The following is a 21,030-nucleotide window of genomic DNA, read 5'->3' as shown; positions in this document are numbered from 1 at the left end:
TCAGTTATTTCTTTACTTACCAAACAGAAGTTGTTCAGTCCAACTGCCAAAATAATGAGCAAACGAGAAGGGAATCTGGCTGACATTCTTGTATAGCTCCTTTCCATGGAGTTTTGTAAAGAGTAAAGCAGTGGCGGACATACGGCCGTGCAGCCGCACGAGGGCCCCTGAAGTTCCGTTTTCTTCAGGGGCCCATTAAGTATTTTTATATATATATATATATATATATATATATATATATATATATATATATATATATATATATATATATATATATAAAAATATATATATATATATATATATATATATATATATATATATATATATTTTTCCCCCGGGGGGCCCCGACTCCTATCCTCCCTCCCTCACCTCGGGGGGGGGGGCGACTCCTATCCTCCCTCCCTTACCTCGGGGGGCCCCCCTCCCGGTATGCGCGTCGGGAGAGCGGCAAATCCGGGTCTCCAGGCATGCGCTAGAGGGCTCAGCCACTTGGTCTCCAATATGTCGACAGAGTTGGAGACATATTGGAGACCAAGTGGCTGAGCCCTCTAGCATCTGCCTGGAGAGCCCTGAAGACTTCCTGTATTTGCCGCTCTCCCGCCGCGCATATCGGAAGGGGGGCCCCCCGAGGTGAGGAAGGAAGGGAGGATAGGCGTCGGGCCCCCCACCCGGATAGGTACTCAAAGGGCTACCTGCCTACCCACCCGGCTACCTAACCACCTACCCACCCGGCTACCTACCCACCCACCAGGCTTCCTACCAACCCACCCGGCTACCTATCCACCCACCAGGCTTCCTACCTAACCACCCACCCGGCTACCTACCCACCAGGCTACCTACCTACCCACCCACCCACCCACCAGGCTACCTACCTACCCACCCACTAGTATTGTTTAAAAGGAAATAAACCCTCACCCCGGGTTCGCTTTAAGTTACAGTTAGCTCCGCCCTCATCCGGTCATTGCCACGCCCATTTTAGGTTCTATCCACACCTACTTTTTGCCACGGCGCAGGTTGTAGCTACGCCCATATTTTGCCGCACCGCGCTACGTGCGCCGCAGGTCGTAGGGGGCCCATAATTACAATTTTGCACAGTGGCCCACTGATGGCTGTGTCCGCCACTGGAGTAAAGGTTATGCTAAGAATTGTCCACGAGTAGATAGACTAGTCCAAAAACTGTCAGATCTTTCCAACTTTAATTGCATACAGTAAGCGACTGCAGCCTAGGAAAAAAGGTCATTTATTTGTTAAAAAATGTACATTTTATATGCATGTATTTTAAATGGAACAATTTTTCGTGATTGTGGTCTTTTAAATGTACTTGCACTTCTTCTCTTTGTACAATTTCTTGTCCACATTAATACCTGAACTTTACATGAACTAATCTGAATGTACTAATTGCCACTGGAACTGTCAGGTGAGGTGCTACAGTCTCTTTGCACTCTACTGCTATGGCAATAGAATACAGGTAGATGTAGCATATACTGCACTAAGAAAAGGAAGGCTATATGTGCCTGTCTAAATTCAGTGTAATGCATCCTAAAAGTGGCGCCATAATCTATGTATGTGTTGAGCATGAGATGATCGTTGCTGTTCTGTGTGTACAGGCGTAGTTTGTAGTGATATATTTGGCCTTGAACAGTGATTTTTCCATGTGCCTTACAATCTCGCAGCCCTTCTTTTCTTAATACGTTCCTATCAACAATCATAGCTGAAATGATGATAGTAATCTATTACAGTTTGCTGTTCAGATCAATCCTAGCTGAAATGATGATATTAATCTATAACAGTTTGCTGTTCAGATGTACCGTATATCAGCGTTTGGTCTAGGCACAGTGTTTATCAAACCTGTCCACACCTTCCAATATCAGTTTTTGCATTCATTCAAAATGGCATTGCTAAGACCATAATGATGCCATGTGTAAATATGGAAGACTACATGAACTGGTGGTGAAACTTCAGCATGGGTTTGAAAACATTGGTCAAGGAACAATGAGGGCTTCAAAATCTAAAGCTGATTTCTGTTTTGATTACCCATATTTTATACTATATTTATGCATGCTGCTGTGCTGCTTCTCAAATTATGAATATTTCCTTTTAAAATCGATATTATGCTTTTATCATTTTTTTATTTGATGCAGCTTATGTTTATATGGAAGTTGATGAAAATTATGTTGAAGTACAAAATTGATGTGCAAGCTGTCTAATTGTTGTTTGTTCTGCTCTAACAGCAGGTACTGGGCAGATAGGCTTCAGAGGACATTCGATGCACATACCGGACAGCTATAATGCCCTGGACGGTCTAGAGCCATGTCGCTCCCCATCCCAGCGCTCGGAAACCAGAGACTTCAGCTGCCAAACAGAAGAGATAAAGATAGTACCACCTTCTGTTCGCAGAATTCGAGCCCAGAAAGGACAAGGTATCGCAGCTCTGATGTCTAGTTCCTCGGGAAACATGTCCACACTGAGCGACCCTGCAGGATGTTCTCCAAGACCAAACGGAGATCTAAATTTCCGCAGCTTGCCAAGGACTGGTGCTCGGGTCTGCTTGCAGTCTCTTGAGCACAGGACCGAAAACTCCAATCACATAGAGGACGCCTTTGTTACTTTGCCACGTCAGTTAAGCAAGTTACAGGTGGATGACAGTGTAGTTCATGTGAGGAATAACTCTAGAACTGGAACACTTCAAAGGCCAAAATCCCAGGAAGTCAGAGGCTCAGAAAGAGAAGTCTTCTCAAATCCAGCATGTGTGGTATCCCCTCATGCAGCCTACTCAACAAGTGTCATACCCAATGCCATGTTATCTTCCTCTTCTGAGGTCATTGCCATTAACACTTCTCAGAGCACTGGCCAGTTAGACAGTAAAACAATATCGAATGGGTCGACATCACATAGTAAGAATGTCTGTAGGGAGCGTAATGTCAGCCTTAAAGTTGACCACCATTCGTCTAGTAGTGACTGGAGTGACCGCAGCTCAGCAAGGCAGTCTCAGGCCTCAGAAGTCTTATCCCCTGGCACTATAACAATCATAAACTTAAGCGATCCTGCAGCATCTCCCAACGACACAAACCACATGAACAATTGTCCACAAACCGCACCTTACAACAGAAATGCTGCCTTTCATAGCAACTCACAAGACAGCGACACACGAAGTGAATCAAGCTACTCAGATGGTCGACAGAGAAATGGGAGCATAACAAGCAGCCTTAACAGTGCAGATCAGTGGCCGTGTGAAACCAGAGAAAATGAAAGTAATTCTGCTTTAAGAAAATCGTCATCTGCAGTTTCTGGCTCTCCTGTAAGTAATATGAGCACTTGTAGTTCAGATAGGAAAGCTGACTCTAGCTCACTGTACTCACTAGACCATGATGGCTACTACACTTCAATGCACATGGACTCTGGAATTGGTTCAGGTAATCAGAGACCTCACAATGGAATGCAGAATCCTCGGCACAGTGTCATTAATATCTTTGATAAGAAAGACACTCTGAGCATGGATGAGAGATCAAGTTATAGTGACAAATCTCTTACAAGAAGCATATCTTTGAAGAAGCCCAAAAAGCCACCTCCGCCTCCATCTAGAACAGACTCTCTCAGACGTCCACCTAAGAAAGACTTGCAATCCAATGGGCAAGTACTCAATGAAAAGCTTATTGCAACCCTCCAGCAGTCATTACAACTAAACTTGACAAATAAAACTGGAAGCTCACCATCAAACAGCCCTTGCAGTGATTATGAGGATCCTTGGGTTCTTCGCTCTCGCAGCCAGAGTACAGTGAGTGCAAGTAGTAGTGGTATGTCTGCCACAGCCCCCAACATGTACACTATCTGCCCTATTACTCCTTCCCAAAGTGAAACTAGCAGCATCAAATCTGAGTATGCAGATCAGTGGAGTTACTACATTGATGAGCAGCCAAAATCTATGCTGGACTCTTCTCATAAATCAGTTCATGATTACAATACACATTCTTCAGCATCCCAAGTTCATAGTGTGCTATCCAAGCCAAACCGTTCATCTCCAGAAAAGTCTTGTAGAGTTACTTCACCTTCTAGTGGGTATTCAAGCCAGTCAAATACCCCAACTAATCTAACACCTGTACCACTTCTTTTAAGAACTATGTCACCCGGTAATGGAAAAAATAAAATGAAGCCCAAAGTGCCTGAAAGAAGGTCTTCTCTTATCTCATCAGTCTCTGTTTCTTCATCATCCACTTCCCTTTCATCAATCACATCGGACTCTGCACAGCAAACTGTCAAAAAGGTCACAATAGCATTGTCATCTTCTCCAACACCTCCCGTTACCCCAGATCCACCCCCTCTACTTGTTATGGATGTGGTTGACAATAGTACTTTACCACCATCTCCAAATTTTCCACCGCCACCTCCAGAGACTACAGTGTTCTTGTCTCCCAGTGACTATACTTGGCCAGCACATTTGGAAAATCCTAGTAAATGCCCCCCAGTAGCCTGTCCCCCTCCTCCTCCCCCTCCTCCTCCTCCCTTTACCGCTTTGCACTCCAAAGTTCCTCCTTTAAACACAAAAGCACTAAAAATGAAAAGCAAGCCACTGCCTTTAAGAACAGAGGATGCTCGGAAATTTAGTTCACCGAATCACCCTCACAAACAAGAATTCATGAGACCAACTGCTCCTCTTATTACTGCTCATGCACTGCAAATGGTACAGTTAAGGTCTGTTAAAAAAACATTACCATCAGAAACTGAAAATATAGCTGAGCAGGTGTTACAGACAGAACTTCAGGATGAAACATCATCCTCATTTTCACAGCCATCTTCAGTGCCATCTGCCTTGTCAGATCTTGTTTACAGAGAAAGCTTTGCAGAAAATAAAAATCTGAACTTGCAGGCTGTGCATCTCCAATACGCTGGTCCGCAGAGCAATTTAGTTGGATTTACGGCTGGTAAAACAACAAATGGTGGAGGCAGAGAAGAGGGATATCGGGATTCGACACACAATGGAAACAAATCTATGTATTCCGAAATGTCACTGCTACAAGAGAAAGCCAGTACGACCCAAAGTACGCCAAATGCATCTCCCAACAAGAAGCCTCCTCCTATTTCAAAGAAGCCCAAATTGTCCCTTATCGTTCCACCTCCGCAGCTTGATTTGGCAGCAGAAAAAATAGCACAAGTCAAAGAAAATGAGAGAAGTGTGCCAAAAACCACCTCCAAGAGGGATTCTGTTAGTGAACATTGTGAGGAGGTAAATGGTCGTAGAGCAGCAGAAAACAGTTCAGAAGGAGCTGCACATGTGACTTGCCAAGCAGGAGAAGAGATTCTGTCTTGCGAAACCATAAAGAACAATCCAATTTTTCAAGTATCTCCACTTCTGGAAACCCCAAATCATCAGGAGGAGGAGCAGTCTACAATGTCTTATGAGGCCGACCTCTCTGATGACAAGAGCGGGAACACAAGCTTTAACCAAATAACATCCCAGGAATATGAAACTGGTAAGTAAACGTTATTTTAGTATGCTGCCTCTCCTCTGTATAGTACGGTATAGATAGATCAGAAAGTTTGCAATCTGTCTCTCAAGATACATACGTTTATTTTTCTAATTAGTAGTGTAAGTAGTTTATTTAAAAAAAAATTGCAGTTTTAGAGTAGAAGTTAATAGTTATTGACTATTAAGACGTTTTACATGGTTTAGTGCATAATAATGCTCAGCTACTGGACAATAATATAATTTCTTTCTTTATGTAGCTGATGTGTTTGAAGCAAATTCTGGAAGTTCACCTTGTCTACAGACCTATGACGGCATAGATGGCCGAGAGGAAGTATTAACTCCATCCAGGCCTAGGACTACTGAGGATCTGTTTGCAGTCATTCATAGGTATGTGTGCTTGCTACACACTTTACATTTACTCTACAGGTGTCAGTAACCTAACATTCTACATCGTATAGTCATCTCATCTGTGTTTTTAAAGAAGTGCATTGGGTTAGGTATTTTGGATCAGATCTTTGTCAAATTGTCAGTATTAGTGCTAGATGTGGTTTTGTATGCATGTCTCTGGTGTGCTTTCACTTATTCAGTTTACATGCACGTTGTACCATTAGCTGAGTGAGAAAATCTAATTATTCAGCTAAATGTCTTTTTTTCACAGAGAGAAATACTGATTACATAAAGGGGATTCCACTCTTCCTGAGATCTTGTTAACCCCTGTGTAGTATGTAGCCTACAGCTAGCTAAGACAGCTGCCTTGAAACTTGCTGAAATGTGCTGAAAAGGAAGAACAATTTAATGTTCAGAACATATAGCTTGGAAACCTTTTCACTTCTGACCTTTAGTAGATAAGTGCATCTGAGATCTGATTGGCTAATGTCAGTGACACAAGGATCCTAAAGGGCGTACATCTGTAATTGCCGCCGGGAGACTTGGGTGCAGGATACAGCCAGTATATGGCTGATCCTGCTGCTGCACAAGTCCCCGTGACATTAATTACTATTCCCGCTCTAGGTTCATGTGGATAGTGAGGAATGATGTAATTCGGCTTCTCGCTATTGCTGGCGGCCAAATTACAGGGTTTTAAAAGTAACTTCAGCTCCATCTTCTGGCGGCGCCGAAGTTACTCCCTGAGCGCCGCAATAGCCGTAATTCCTATTACTGTCTATGGTGTCGCCGGCTGCACCCAAATCTCCTGCGCTGTAATTACAGCGCTCGCCTAAAGAAGTCTGTTAGCTGACAGTGTACATATAGGGGACAGTACGTTAGACCTGCCTTATGGTTGCAGGCATGAGGCAATGTAATGTAGTGCAAGCAAAATTGGCTGAAAGGTTTATTCATTTTAGGGATGGAGTATTGTTGAGTGATTTAGAAATGGAGAATTAACCAAAATGCAGTTTATTAACAGAGAAAAATGGTGGTTCACTCTATCAAGCTGGTAACTTGCATGGGATAAGCTGAGAGGCCTGGCAAAAAATAATAGAACCCTAACTCACCCCACACTTAGCCAATGGATGCATGTGGCACCTCCAATATAAACAGATTGCTGGTTCTACATACTCATTGAGATGAGGGCAAGCCCCAGGACTAATATTAAAGTTGCATAGTTTCATTGGTTGAAAAAAAGGACATCCGTCTATCAAGCCTAGAAAAAAAAGGGTAAAAATTACAGTAGGTACATTTCTGTCCTGCACCATCACATATCCCGGTTGATCCAGAGGAAGGCAACAAAAAAAAAACCTTACAAGGCTTGGGCTAGTTATAACCCCTAAAAAGAAGAAAAACCTTCCCGACTTGAGGTGGCAGTTAGTTAAGGACCTTTTCTTCCTAGGTCCTGGGGTCCCTGTGCTGATGGGAGATGCCGTCACCTCTTACACAATAAGTACATTGGTATTGGGACACGTATCTGAATGGGGACAAAATGTACCTGAGGTCACCCCCTGGAAATACCCCCTTAGAAACTGCCTAACTTACCCTGACCCTGAATCCAAAGGGCTAGCTAAACCACTCTTTGGTTTATGCTTGCACCTCCTCCCTCCTTATGAAAGAGATTTTTTTTATACCCCCTACCTCCAGGGATCACCAACCCCCCGTCTCTCACTTGCTCTTACACCCTCTCACTCGCTCTCACAACCTATCACACACTCTCACTCACTCTCACACCCTCTCACTTGCTCTCACACTCTCTCACTTGCTCTCACACTCTCTCACTTGCTCTCACACTCTCTCACTTGCACTCTTAAGGTCCGTACATACGCCGGACTGGAGGCAACGACGGGTCCGTCGTCACCTCCCGCTGGGTGGGCGTTCCATCGACAGTCCGGCGTGTGTACAGTCTGTCGGCGGACTGATACGGCTCAGAAACGGCCGTATCAGTCTGCAGACAGACTGTACACACGCCGGACTGTCGCTGGAACGCCCACCCAGTGGGAGGTGACGACGGACCCGTCGTTGCCTCCAGTCCGGCGTGTGTACGGACCTTAAAGGTAGCCATACACTGGTCGATTTGCCATCAGATTCGACCAACAGACAGATCCCTATCTGATCGAATCTGATCAGAGAGGGATTGTATGGCTACCTTTACTGCAAACAGATTGTGAACCGATTTCAGCCTGAAACCGTTTACAATCTGTGGTGGTGGTGGTGGTGCTGCCACCGCTTCCCCCGCCCGCATGCCCGCATACATTACCTGCTCCGCAGGCGCGACTCCCGGGTCTCCGCTCTTTTTCTCCGCTCTGGGCTGGTCTGGTCTCCGGCATGCTTCCCTTCTTCCTGTCTGGGGGAAGTTTAAACAGTAGAGCGCCCTCTACTGTTTAAACTTCCTGCCGGGACAGGAAGAAGGGAAGCATGCCGGAGACCAGACCAGAGCGGAGAAAAAGAGCGGAGACCCGGGAGTCGCGCCGGCGGAGCAGGTAATGTATTGCGGCTCTATTGCGTCGGGCACTCGAACGCCGCTAGCGGTGCGCTCTTTACCCGCGGGCGATCGACTGTTATTTTCCGCACGGCGCGATCGACGGGATCGGACGGAATGGATCGAAATTCTGCGTGTGGCGTCAACGATTGGCAGCAGATTCGATCCCAGTGATCGAATCTGCTGTCGAAACGGCGGCAAATCGGGCCAGTGTATGGCCAGCTTTACTCTCTCACTCACTCTCACACACTCGCACGCTGTCCCTCGCTCTCTCTCACCTGCTCTCCAGCCTAGTACACTCAATGCAATTTTCCATTAGATTGACAGATCGATCTGATAGGAAGTTCACTGAAGTCTGGTATAGGTAAAATAGATTTAGCAGTGGATTCTATGGAAAAGTCCTTTGTATCCTGTGGATGGTCCTAACCAAGTGACTTGTCTGTTGCGTTGGTTACATGTTAATTAAGACCTTTTTTTGCCTTTATTTTGAAAAGGAGGGAGTATAGAGGCAACTACTGCTGTCTTTCTTTCAAGAAATGCTAATTTCCTAGCTTTTATGCTGATTCTCTGGACTTAAGGGGAACCTTAACTCTTGCAAAAAAAATAAGTTTCACTTACCTGGGGCATCTACCAGCCCCCTGCAGCCATCCTGTGCCCTCAACGTCAGTCATGTCTCCAGGTGCAAAGCATATAAAGATACATGTTACCACCCACGATAGCGTGCTGCACCAGCAGGAACGCTTGCAAAGGTACGCGTATGGGGCCGCCGACTCAGAGTCCTGAAACTAGCTGACAGCGGTGGACCGGAGGAGACGTAACTGACGTTGAGGGCTGCAGGGGGCTGGTAGATGCTCCAGGTAAGTGAAACTTTTTTTTTTGTAAGAGTTAAGGTTCCCTTTAAGGCTCATACACACGTCCAACTTAATGTACAACCAACCACACAACAAGTTGTTTATCTGACAAGTACGTACACACAATCCAACCAACATACTTAAAGGACAACTAGTTAGAGATATGGAGGATGCCATATTTTTTCCCTTTAAGCAATTCGTGTTGCCTGGCTATCATGCTGATCCTCTGCCTCTAATACGTTTAGCCATAGACCCTGAACAAGCATGTAGCAGATCGGCTGTTCCTTACATTATTGTCAGATCAGATTGTCACAACATTAGCTGCATGCTTGTTTTTGGTGCAATCAAGACACTACTGCAGCCAAACAGATCAGCAGGACAGCCAGGCAATCTGCATTGTTTAAAAGTAAATAAATATGGCAGCCTCCATATTCTTCTCACATTGTTCTTAAAATACTATGCGTGCAAGCTAAATGACAAACTGCACAACATGTCCGCATTCAAATCACCAAAGTTGTCCAAAATACTTGTACGCATGTTCCAACCTGTATGATAGCAGGGCAGGTTGATCCACAGGTTGGATCTGGCAAACAACCTGTTATCAGTTGGTCATCTGGTTGTTTGCCAGCCGTACATACACCCAACTTCTCTTCCAACAGACAAGATTGTCTGGATAGATTGTGAATAGATTGTTGGTACGTGTGTATGAGCCTTTCATCAGTATGAGCTGCTATCTCATCACAAGCATATGCAGATCCAGTGCGACTCTGATTCCACCTGGCTGCATGCTTGTTCCAAATCAATGACACACAATGTGTAGTCCTCGTGTACTCAGCATGGGAACAGGGAAGTGTTTTTCAGAAGGGAGTTGGCAGTAACAGCAGCCTCTGTATTTCTTCCACTTTTATCTAATCTAAACCTTTGAATTTTTGGATTTATTTATTTTTTACAAATTGATGTTGTATTCTATATTATAATTGTGTATACCAAAGTAATGTAGTTAATTGTGCCTGATGTTTATTATATATGTCTCTTTTATTTATGGATTTTTTTTTCTTTTTATCTATTGATATCCCCCCTTTCAAATTTCAACTTTCAATGCCCCTTCTCCTCTCTGCTGGTTCTATAACGCAGTTTTGGACAGAGTGTCAACACCAATGCCTCTTGGCAAGCATGGTGGAACCTGGCAAGTAAATCTATACACAGGACCTGCATAGCTCTGTGTATGACCAGTGTCAGATTATTGTATGTCTAATTCATTCCAGTGTCATCCAAATTCCCCTCTGTTTTGACATTGTGGACCTAGTGGTACTCCCCAAACAGCTTTGTATTTGGGAACATTTCCACTCATTAACCATCACGTATTTGCTGTAGAGGAAATTTTTTAGGTTATGGAACATTGACTTTATCATGCAGATAAATGTATTGAGTCCATTGTGGTATATATATTCAGTATGGCTCCAGAATACGCTTTCAGGTTAACTGTGCAGTTCTGCTTGTATGGAAACACGTTTAGCAGCATATCAAAGCCACTAACTGTCCCTCAGTGGAGCTCACAATCTAATATCCCTGCCATAGTTTTTCTTTTTTCCTTTGAGGGTGAAGCCAGTTTGTTGTTGTTTTTTTGAATGTGGATGAGGGCCACACAAACACAAGGGGTGCATACAGGCTCCAAACAGATTGTGTCCTGTGTGAAATACTGGTGAGAGTGATAGACAGGTTATCCAGTGGCCAAGAACAGTCTAGCGTGTGTACCATGCTTAAAGTGGATCCGAGATGAACTTTTACTCATTGCATAATTGTGTTCCTTTCCTATTGTTTATAGGGCATTCCTCAAGCCAAATACTTTTTTGTATTTGTTTTAATACTCGAATTCCCTATAAACTAAACAAGCCAAGCCCACAGGTTTTCAGAGAGCCAAGGCAGTAGCAAGGGCTCATGGAAACTCAGTCTAGGCAGGAGGAGGGGGAGGTATTACTAGCCAGAGATTTCAGAGGCAGAGGGGAGGAGGGGGGATTAGGTTTTTTTGCTCAAGATGCAGATAAGCCTGCCTCTGTGTAATGTTTACAAACAACATGGCTGCTGTCATTGTATCACAGGAAGAAATAATCATATTCTATTAAAGCTGATTGCAGCTAGATTTGCTGTGTAAACTATCTAAACTTTCGATAAGATATATAGACAAGTTACTTGTTCTAGTTAGTTTTTCATCTCCAATCCGCTTTAAAGGACACCTGAGAGAGATATATATCATTGATTTCGTTTTAACCAGCTCCCGACCGCCTAACGCTGATCTGCGGTGGGAGCGTGGCTCTCTGGAGACTGAGTAACGCCGATCTGCGGTGGTAGTGTGGCTCTCTGGGGTGGGAGCATGGCTCTATGGGGACCCCCTAACGCCGATTGGTGTCAAAGTGCGTTTCCTGCTAGTAAACCCGGGGATCCGTCATCGGCCTGCCAGCCGCGATCAGAGCTGGCAGGCTGAAATAAAGATAAAAAAAGCCAATATTTATGTGTACAGCGCTGTGATGTAGTGCAGCGCTGTACAGGTGACAGCCCTGTCATTCAACTGTCCCTCCAAATGGCTCACATTGCAATCTCATACATAGGCTGATGCCTATGTATGGGTAGGTAGTGTATGGATCGCAGTCCAGGGCCAATTCTGTGGGGGAGGGAGGGGGGAATAAAAGAAAAGATTTTTTTTTAATTTAATAACAACCCCCTGCCCCCCCCCCCCCCCAAAAAAAACAAAACCCAAATCTTTTATTAATAACAGCAGCAATCCGAGACCACTAAAAGGAAGCTCCATTAGTGGGAAGAAAAGGGGGCAAAATCCATTTGGGTGCCAAGTTGTATGGCCGAGCAACAAATCATCAATGTGGCGAAGTGCTGAATTGCAAAAAATCACCTGGTCACAAGGGGGGTATAAACATGTGGTCCCCAAGAGGTTAAACAATGCACAGTCCTTGGCTTTCCTGCTGGCCCTTTGCCTCCAAGGGCCCGTTTCCACTATCGCAAATCCGCATGCGTTGTCCGCATGTGGATTCACATAGCCAATACAAGTGGATGGCCCTGTTTCCACTTGCCAGTAATCCTGAGTGTTTTTCTGTGCGGGAGAAATCTGCACGGAAGAGCCCTCAGAATTCGCACCCCGCATGCCGCTTTGCGAATCGCCGCTAATGTATTTAATAGGGAAATCGCATGCGGTTCTGGCATGCGTATTTTACCGTGATTTCGCATGCGATTTCGCATAGGAACTAATGTTAAATCACACAGGCAGTGACATAGTTAAAATCGCATCAATACCAACCTATGCGAAATCGCGGTAAAATACGCATGCGGAATCGCACACACATGCGCTTTCGTCAGCGGCGATACCGCACAAGTGGAAACGGGCCCTCATACTTTTAGCCATAGACCCTGAACAGGCATGCAGATCAGGTGCTCTGACTGAAGTCTGACTGGATTAGCTGCATGCTTGTTTCAGGTGTGTGTGATTCAGACACTACTGATGTTAGAAAGATCAGCAGGAAGGAAATACATATGGCAGCCTCCATATCTCTCTCACTTCAGGTGTCTTTTAAGGAAACCCAGCCTGCCCTGATAATGATCACACCAAAATAAGACATATCACATAGAGTAAAAATGGATACCTGTAGAAGAGTAAACCATTTGGATTTGATTCTCAGCATTTTTCTTGCTCCTTTACATGTACACCAATCTTCAGAAATGAGATGCCCTTACCCATGTGAATTGTTCTGTTCACTTTGTAAAGCCCTGTTTAATGTGGGCCTGCAATATAAGTACAGGAATTCTATTCTTTCAGCTTAGAAGTCATTGGCAATGCTTGAATCTAGAATAGCAGATGACAGACGGCTTGATATGAGCGTACAAATGGGACGGGGTCAGCAGATGGGACAGATGAAATAATAAAATGTTTACAGACAGCCTATACGGTTCTGTAAATCTATTATTTGAATGTGTTCACTATTTTTTTTGTACTAGATTACAAAATCTGTGGTGCCACTTCAGTCGTTGTTGACGGCAGCCGCTTTGTGTAATATTATGCTGCAATAATAACTTATGAGTCTGCAGGTTTTGGGGGCAGCTTCAGGCTGTAAGTCTGTGGCGTGCTTCTTCCCCCCCACCCCCCCTAAAAAGTTTCATGAACACAAAATGATAAGCACACACAGTGTGCATCTCTACAGCTTGCCATGAGCAACATATTATAGCACAAATGCACTTTAAACTATGGTAGCAAATTAGGTGCAGTGCTAGAGCAAATGCCAAGCCATCAAAAAGGAATAGCGTCATTCATTTCTTTTTCATTTTAGTGCATACATTTCTGAAATACTATTGGTTTTAAAGTACATATGTTATGTGGAAACATGCATGTATTTATTACTCAAAGTAAAATGAAGTGGTAGGGCACATGCTCATACATAGAGGCAGTGGACATGTTATAGTGGCAACAATTGTGTAGTGTAATTTAAGTACATATCATCTGCATACAGCAGCGCATTAAAATATCACTTATAAAAAAGATGAATCTCCTAAAAAAAATAAAATAAACTAGATGAATACTAAACCAATAATATATGGTAGCAATCTAGCTGCTTGCATTTGACTGAGTGTACTTTATCGCCATCTTGTGGTAGAAGGGTGCCTCGCATTTTGAAGTTGGACAAATCTGAACCTTAAATTGTTAGTACAGTATTACTTTTTCTGCTGCTACTTCCTCTGCACAGTGGCATATCTGGGTAAAATGGCGCCTATGGCAAACACTAAAATTGCGCCCCCCCACCCCGGGTTGCCTGCGCAGTAGAGCAGACACAATTGGGCTTGGATATTTCATTATGAGCACATTGGAATGCCACTGCTGCGCCTGCACTGGAGCAGGGGAAGGAAAATATTGCAAAAATATTGCAGGCGCTACTGCGTCTGCACCACAGCTGTGGTTTCAGGGGAGCCAGCAGGGAGCCAGCACTGGAACAGAGGGAGAGAGGGGGTGGAGGAAGCCTCAATAGGATCCAGAGGCTTTCCCCTTCTGAGGTAAGTGTACCCCAGAGAGATTTTTACTTTTTTCCAGAGTAAAATGAGCTTTATATTACCTTTCTCCTATGTTGCTGTCACTTACAGTAGGTAGTAGAAATCTGACAGAAGCGACAGGTTTTGGACTAGTCCATCTCTTCATAGTGGGGGGATTCTCTGGGATTGATTTATTTTCAGAAGCACTTAGTGAATGGCAGTTGCTCTGTCCAACTGCCAAAAAACTGTGTAGCGAGCAGGGAAGCTGGCTAGCATAGTTTTAAATCCTTTTTAGGGAATATCTTTATAAAGAATCAAAGCCTTGCTGAGAATCCCCCATTCAGGGGATCTGTCAGATTTCTACTACCTACTGTAAGTGACAGCAACATAGGAGAAAAATAATTTATGGCTCATTTTACTCTGACTTAACCTAAGAATGTTTAGTACCCTCCCCCTACCCCAGCATCTACTTCCTTATCCACTCATTGCTGGTCAGTGCTCTTATCAGGATGACCTCCTGCAACAGGTCTTATAAAAGCAAAGGACCTGTGAATCATCTGACCTGCTGCTGTGTACTGTGAGCCTGCCAAGAGCAATGTATGGGCTATGTAGGCTGTAAAACTCAATGTTTATCAGTGTTCTCCCCAGAAATGTCTTCCAGCTGGGTGGCATGAAATAGTAGCCAGGTGGCATGAAAAAGTAGCTGGGTGGGGCGAGATGAGAATGCAGGGCCGGTGCTTCTGTGAGCAACTCTGCTTACAGCATAGGAAGTGGAGAGCCGTTGACAGCCGGGTGGTCATCAAAACTAGCCGGGTGGTACACCCGGCTAAAAGAGCCTGGGGAGAACACTGTTTATATAGCAGCTTTCCCTAGACTCACAGTACACAGAAGATGCTGGTGAGAAAATTCACAGGTCCTTTGCTTTTATAAGCGCTGCTGCAGGAGATCACCCTGATAAGAACACAGACTAGAGTGATGAGCTCTGTCCCTTCCTGCCGACCTCAACACAGAGTTTTCTCACTTACTTTCTGCTACTTGTGTGTCACCACGTGGCTGCCTGCTACACTCACGCTCCTCTCCCAGCCCCAGCGACAGACACAGCTCCATGCGGCCAATCAGGAGGGGATGCCGGGGCAAAGACAGAAGCTAGCAGCAGGGAGGTGGATGGGGCACAGACACCGTCTTCTCCCTCTTACTAATGTACTGTGCGTACAGCTGCTGGGCTGGCTGGGAGGGAGAAGTGATTTGCTGGCTGATGCGCCCCCTGGGAGGTGATCACAAGGAGCGCCTATAGCAGGAGCCCTATGTGCACGGCTCCAGATACGCGTCTGCCTCTGCAACAATTTCATTATATAGGGCCAGAACCTTACATGGCACTGCACAAAGTGAATTTACAGTAGGCTGATAGGAACCATTCTTTTGTATGCTTGTATAAATTAATGAAAGGAAAGATGAAGACCGGCACCATCCAGTATTAATAGCTCTTAGAATTTATTGGCAAGACATCTTTGACATGCAAAACGACGTTTCGGAGGATGAAACATCCTTTTTTGCAGCTCAGGGGTACAGCGATGGGCTCAAATGTGGCCCCATCCTACGCTAACATCTTCATGAATGCATATGAGGAGTCATTTGTTTATACCAGTCATATTTTTACCAAATTTGCATATTGTTGGATGCGCTATATAGATGATGTTTTTTGCGTGTGGGTGGGGCCACATTCGAGCCTAGAGGAGCTCGTTTGTCAGTTGCATCTTCAATGTCCAGCAATAAGACTCACAATCAATTGGGACCAACGGGAGGTCAGTTTTTTGGACACATTGGTTAGATTGGTAGATGGGAGATTGGAGACAGATCTTTACGTTAAGCCAACTGATACAAATTCAACTCTCCTATTTGACAGTTTTCATCCTCCCAGTACTATTTTATCAATCCCTGGCAGCCAGTTTGAGAGAGTACGACGTATAGTTGACAATGACCAACTTTGTGATATCAGACTCAATGAGATGACTGATAGATTTAAACGTAGACATTATCCTGGACCTATGTTAAAGAGAGCCAGAGAAAACTTGAGGACAGACAGATCTGATAGGACCAACAGGAGACGTGGACAGAATAAAAGGATCCCGTTTGTCAGTCAATATAATATTTATAGTGACCAGGTCGCTAAGACAATACGTGCTAATTGGCACGTGCTGAAGGATAATTTCCCTGACATACCAGAATTTCAGGTTCCCCCTTTAATGTCATACAGACGAGCGCCCACTTTGCGTGACAGATTAGTTCATGCTGACTTAGGGACACAGAAAAATATAGCCACCTCCAGGAGACCCAATGGGACTTATCCATGTTTAGGTTGTGTACATTGTAGCAGTGTGATTAGAGGCAGTCACTTTTCCCATCCACACAATGGGACAAGGTTTAAAATCAACGGCCAATATGACTGTAACTCTAGATTTGTGGTTTACCTACTCAAGTGTCCATGTGGACTCTTGTATGTGGGACAGACCACACAGAGGATAAAAGATAGACTGACTGCCCATAAAAGTACAATTAGAACAAAAAAAGTAGAGCTACCTGTACCATCCCATTTTGACACAGCTGGACATACAACTAGTCAATTGAGGTTTCAAATTATTGAGCAGATTAAACCTGGTAGGAGAGGAGCTGATAGGATGCGTAGACTATTATATCGTGAAGCTTATTGGACACGGAGATTAGATACGTTAGAACCAAGGGGTATGAACAGGGAATATGACATGACCCCGTTCCTTTAAATGTATATTCTGTTTATATATTTGCATGTGCAGTATGACAGCATTAGCTTGATATGTGGGTACATGCATTTTCTTATTCAGCCACTAGATGTCTTATTGTTATGTCTTATTGTTGTGTCATTATGTTATCTTGACGACCGCAATATTTGGATTTTTGCCCAGACGGTGGGGCGGAAGGCGCATGCGTGTTGAATATGCGTACCATGACACGCATGGGGCGTGTGACGCCTTACATGCGCATGTCAAGTCCGATCTATGGGCGTCCTTGCAGGCCGCCTGGGAAGCATCCTGTCCCCCATCAGGTCCGCTCCAGCAGGGGGTGTGTCCTGATGTTGTGTGTCATCACGGGAGGCTTCTCCTATAGGTCGGCGGTGCGCTGTTCTGACGCCTATTGCACCGTTTCGCCCTGCCGCCTGGCAAGCTCATCAATTTGTGCGCATGCTGTATACGCATGCTATAGTTCCCCATCAGGTCCGCTTGAGCGAGACGGGAGGGGATAGGTCGCCACAGGCGACACCCACAGCGTGATTGGTTAATTCCAATGGTGTGTACTATATAAAGAGATGAATGCGTGAGCTTTGTTAGACACTGACAGGAACTTTAGAAAGGAGGATAATCCTCCGAAACGTCGTTTTGCATGTCAAAGATGTCTTGCCAATAAATTCTAAGAGCTATTAATACTGGATGGTGCCGGTCTTCATCTTTCCTTTGACGAATAGGGCCCGGAAGTGCTGCTGGACCTTTTGACCTGGCACATCAATCTGCAAATGTTGGGGAGTGCTGTCTGCTACAAAGTAATCTGTATAAATTAATGAAACAGTAACAAATGAGTGCCTGTGTTTCTCATGGTAATCAGCAAGTCCTCTTTTCACTTACTGAATTTCAGTATAAACATGTAACAGCGGTAATATGGTTGCTATGAGCAGCCTAGGCACCTCATGGGACAGGTTTGATGCAGTATACAGTATATTGTAGAGAGGACAGATGTGTGACAAGAGATGGGAGAAGGGATAGTGCATTTGGGGGTGAGACCTCTGTAGTGTGTTTGTGTGGCGTTCAAACATGTTAAAGCTTTGGAATTCCATATTCTCTGAAGCAGTAACTTTTTCAGGGTAACCTCTTTATTTTGTGTTTTTTGGAAGCAGGGAAAGAAGAGTTTTGGAAAAAAAATGCATAGCTGCACAGAACTGCACTTTAAACGCTGAAATCTGTAAAGCACATATTGACTAATAGATTCTGTTATGCATTGTGAAAACCGTTTTCTGCTACTGATGTCCCATCATTTATTTTCATTTTCTCTTCTAGGTCCAAAAGAAAAGTCCTTGGCCGCAAAGATTCTGATGATGATCGCTGTAGGAATCACTCGCCTTCACCACCAGTCACCCCTACCGGAGGAGTCCCAAACATCAGCTCCTTTAAGCAGCCTGGAGCTATCCAAAGAAGCTTACGAAAGTCTAGCACCAGCAGCGATAGCTTTAAAGCTCTGTTATTGAAAAAGGGAAGCAGGTCGGAGTGTGGATCTCGTATGTCTGCTGCAGAAATGCTGAAACACACAGACCCACGCTTTCAAAGATCACGATCTGATTCCTCCATGGAGCTGCCAGATAGCCCAACTCTGAGCTCCCCAAACAGGAATAGAAGGGCTCAGGAGGAATGGGCCAAGAGCGAGGGACTGATGCCAAGAAGCATGTCAGTTTCTGGGACTAGGTACAGCCGCTCCAGAACACCACCCTCTGCAGCAAGCAGCAAATACAATGTCCGGAGCCGCCTTCAGAGCAGCCCCATGACAGTGATTTGTGAAGGAGAAGGAGAAACTGCTGATCATGTAGAGAAAAGCTGTCTAAAGGCACCACTTATGAGCACAATGAGCCTGGACAGGTTTCAAAGAAATTACTCTGAGCTGAATGACTCTGTAGGTTCTCCCAGTTCCAGTCCCAGAGTTCAAATAGACTTGATGAGCAGACTTTTAGAAAACAGCCCAAGCAAAGACAATGTTTTTTCAGAAGAAAATAGCTAATAGGCGCTAAGAGTTGGTGTGTATTGAAATGTATCAAGCCAATCCCCAGAAAGCAGTGACAACACTGTGATTATAAAAGCAATGTTTGACATTGCCAGGCACTTGAAATCTGTACAGTAAATGTTTAAGCATTGTGGTTTCCGAGAGGTTTAGTGGAATGGATTAAGTATGCAGCACCTGCAAGTCAGTATGGCGAAACCAAAGCCGGGAAAGAGATATTGAACTCTGGTGCCTGTGTTGAGGCTTTGAACGCTTTAGAAAACAGCTGCCAAAAATGCTTCTAGGTATGAGCTGGGGAAATAGATATGCTGCCTAGGCTTACGTTTATAAAGCATAGTGACCTCTACTAAACAGGGTAATATGTGGTCATAGGTGCATTACTGGCTGGCAATTGTTGCCTCTTCAGCCAGAGCTTTATTTCATTGAGTGCAGTTAGCGGGCTGCTAGGGAGCTTGCCAGACTAATCCAATCAGGTTGCTGGTTTATGATTTCTTTGGTACTGGTTTTCTTTTTTTTTTCCAGGGTTAATTCTCTTTTCTACTGATATTCTAGTTGAGTTATTTTATCTCTAATGTTTACACTCAGCTGCTGTGCAGCGCTGCAAGCCCAGGTCTTACCTATGTAAAAGTACAACACAGAAGCATTGATTATATGGTCAGCCTTAGAGATGTGTTGTCTCATTTGTAAACTCACAAAAAAACTGTTTTGTTAATGCAAAGGAATATTACCCAGTGACTGATTCGCAAAGCTGGACTGCAGATTCTACAGAATCCTATGAAATGCTGCATATACTGGCAGTGCCCCTGGTTGCATTGCTCATCATTGCTAGTCAGTGTAGTTACACCACAGTTGTTTTTCCTAATACACACTACGTTTTTCACTCCTATCTCAGACTCTGTACTTGCACTACAGTGATGTTTTTGTTACCGCATTTTTAATGCTTGACGTTCATTTTTACTATGCTGATATAAAACACTACAAACGTCAGATGATGAATGCCGTTGTTAATAATTCTTATCTAAAATGCTACATTTTGGTTACCAAAGAAAAGTTTTAATTCTTTTTTTAGTTTTAAAAGCAACACAACTATACAATTTCTTAACGGTTTTTACATGTTGGTGAAAAAAAGGCATTTTACCACTAGAACGGACGGAGTTTGTTTTTGTACTGTTTTATAGCATAATTTTGATGTCTTGTGTAGTTTTATATTATTTGTATATATTAGAAATTCTAAATTCCTTACTTTTTAACCTTTGTTTAAAATGTGTATATTTTTGAGAATTTTAGAAAGAAAAAGAAAAAAAAAGTGTAGTTACCCGGTATACTGCTGGAGGGGGGGACACCGTGCTGCCATGCACATTGCTGGAGCCCCCTGCAGCAGTACACACAACAACCAACAAAGTTAATTTATTTTAGTACTTCTGTGATGTGGCTGTGACCCTCAACCTTTGTAATACTGTCAACATTCAGAGGCCTTCAATTTACTAGACAATTACAATGCTGTGACTACGCTTCAAATAAAGCAAGGCTGAAAGGATCCATGCTGTGTCTAATTATGTTTTAACAAATTTGGGGCTAGAATACTGGAAAGTTATTAAAATGTTTACAGAAGGTGTTTTTTTTTTTTTTTAAAGTCCAACTTCCACTCTTCTTAACATGAACCTTACCGGACATCTACCACAAAATCAGGAAGTACCATAGCCAGAGGTGGTGAAAGATTTGTTAATTTTTCCAACTTGAATGCAAATCTAATGTGACTTTATGCAGCAAGCCACGTTGGAAGTTAGTGAAATTTATTGCATCAATTCCACACTGCATACAATTTGCATGTAGTAAGTTGTATACAAGTTAGAACATTTGCATGTCATTGACCATCTCTACCCATAGCAAACTATGCCACAAATTTTTACTCTACAGAAATGTTTGTAATTGTTTTCTTTTTAAATATGGATTTACTTCATTGTCAGATACGTGGATGATAGAAACAG

At 43.9% G+C, this 21,030-nt stretch overlaps 1 protein-coding gene across 8 annotated transcripts in view; it reads left to right on the top strand.

Moving 5' to 3' along the window:
- NHSL1 (NHS like 1) overlaps positions 1 to 20,579 on the top strand; it is a 255,484-nt gene extending 234,905 nt beyond the window's left edge. For all 8 annotated transcript variants that reach the window (XM_068231670.1, XM_068231666.1, XM_068231667.1 and 5 more), the window contains 3 exons: positions 2,232 to 5,468; positions 5,722 to 5,851; positions 18,331 to 20,579. In XM_068231670.1, the coding sequence (XP_068087771.1) occupies positions 2,232 to 5,468; positions 5,722 to 5,851; positions 18,331 to 19,042 (4,079 nt within the window). In that variant the 3' untranslated portion in view covers positions 19,043 to 20,579. The remainder of the gene's footprint in view (positions 1 to 2,231; positions 5,469 to 5,721; positions 5,852 to 18,330) is intronic.
- Positions 20,580 to 21,030: the final 451 nt, after the last annotated feature.

The sequence above is a fragment of the Hyperolius riggenbachi genome, chromosome 4 (assembly GCF_040937935.1).
Source record: "Hyperolius riggenbachi isolate aHypRig1 chromosome 4, aHypRig1.pri, whole genome shotgun sequence".
Lineage (NCBI taxonomy): Eukaryota > Metazoa > Chordata > Amphibia > Anura > Hyperoliidae > Hyperolius > Hyperolius riggenbachi.
Note: the sequence above shows the minus strand (reverse complement) of the source record. Positions and strands in the feature narration are given on the sequence as shown.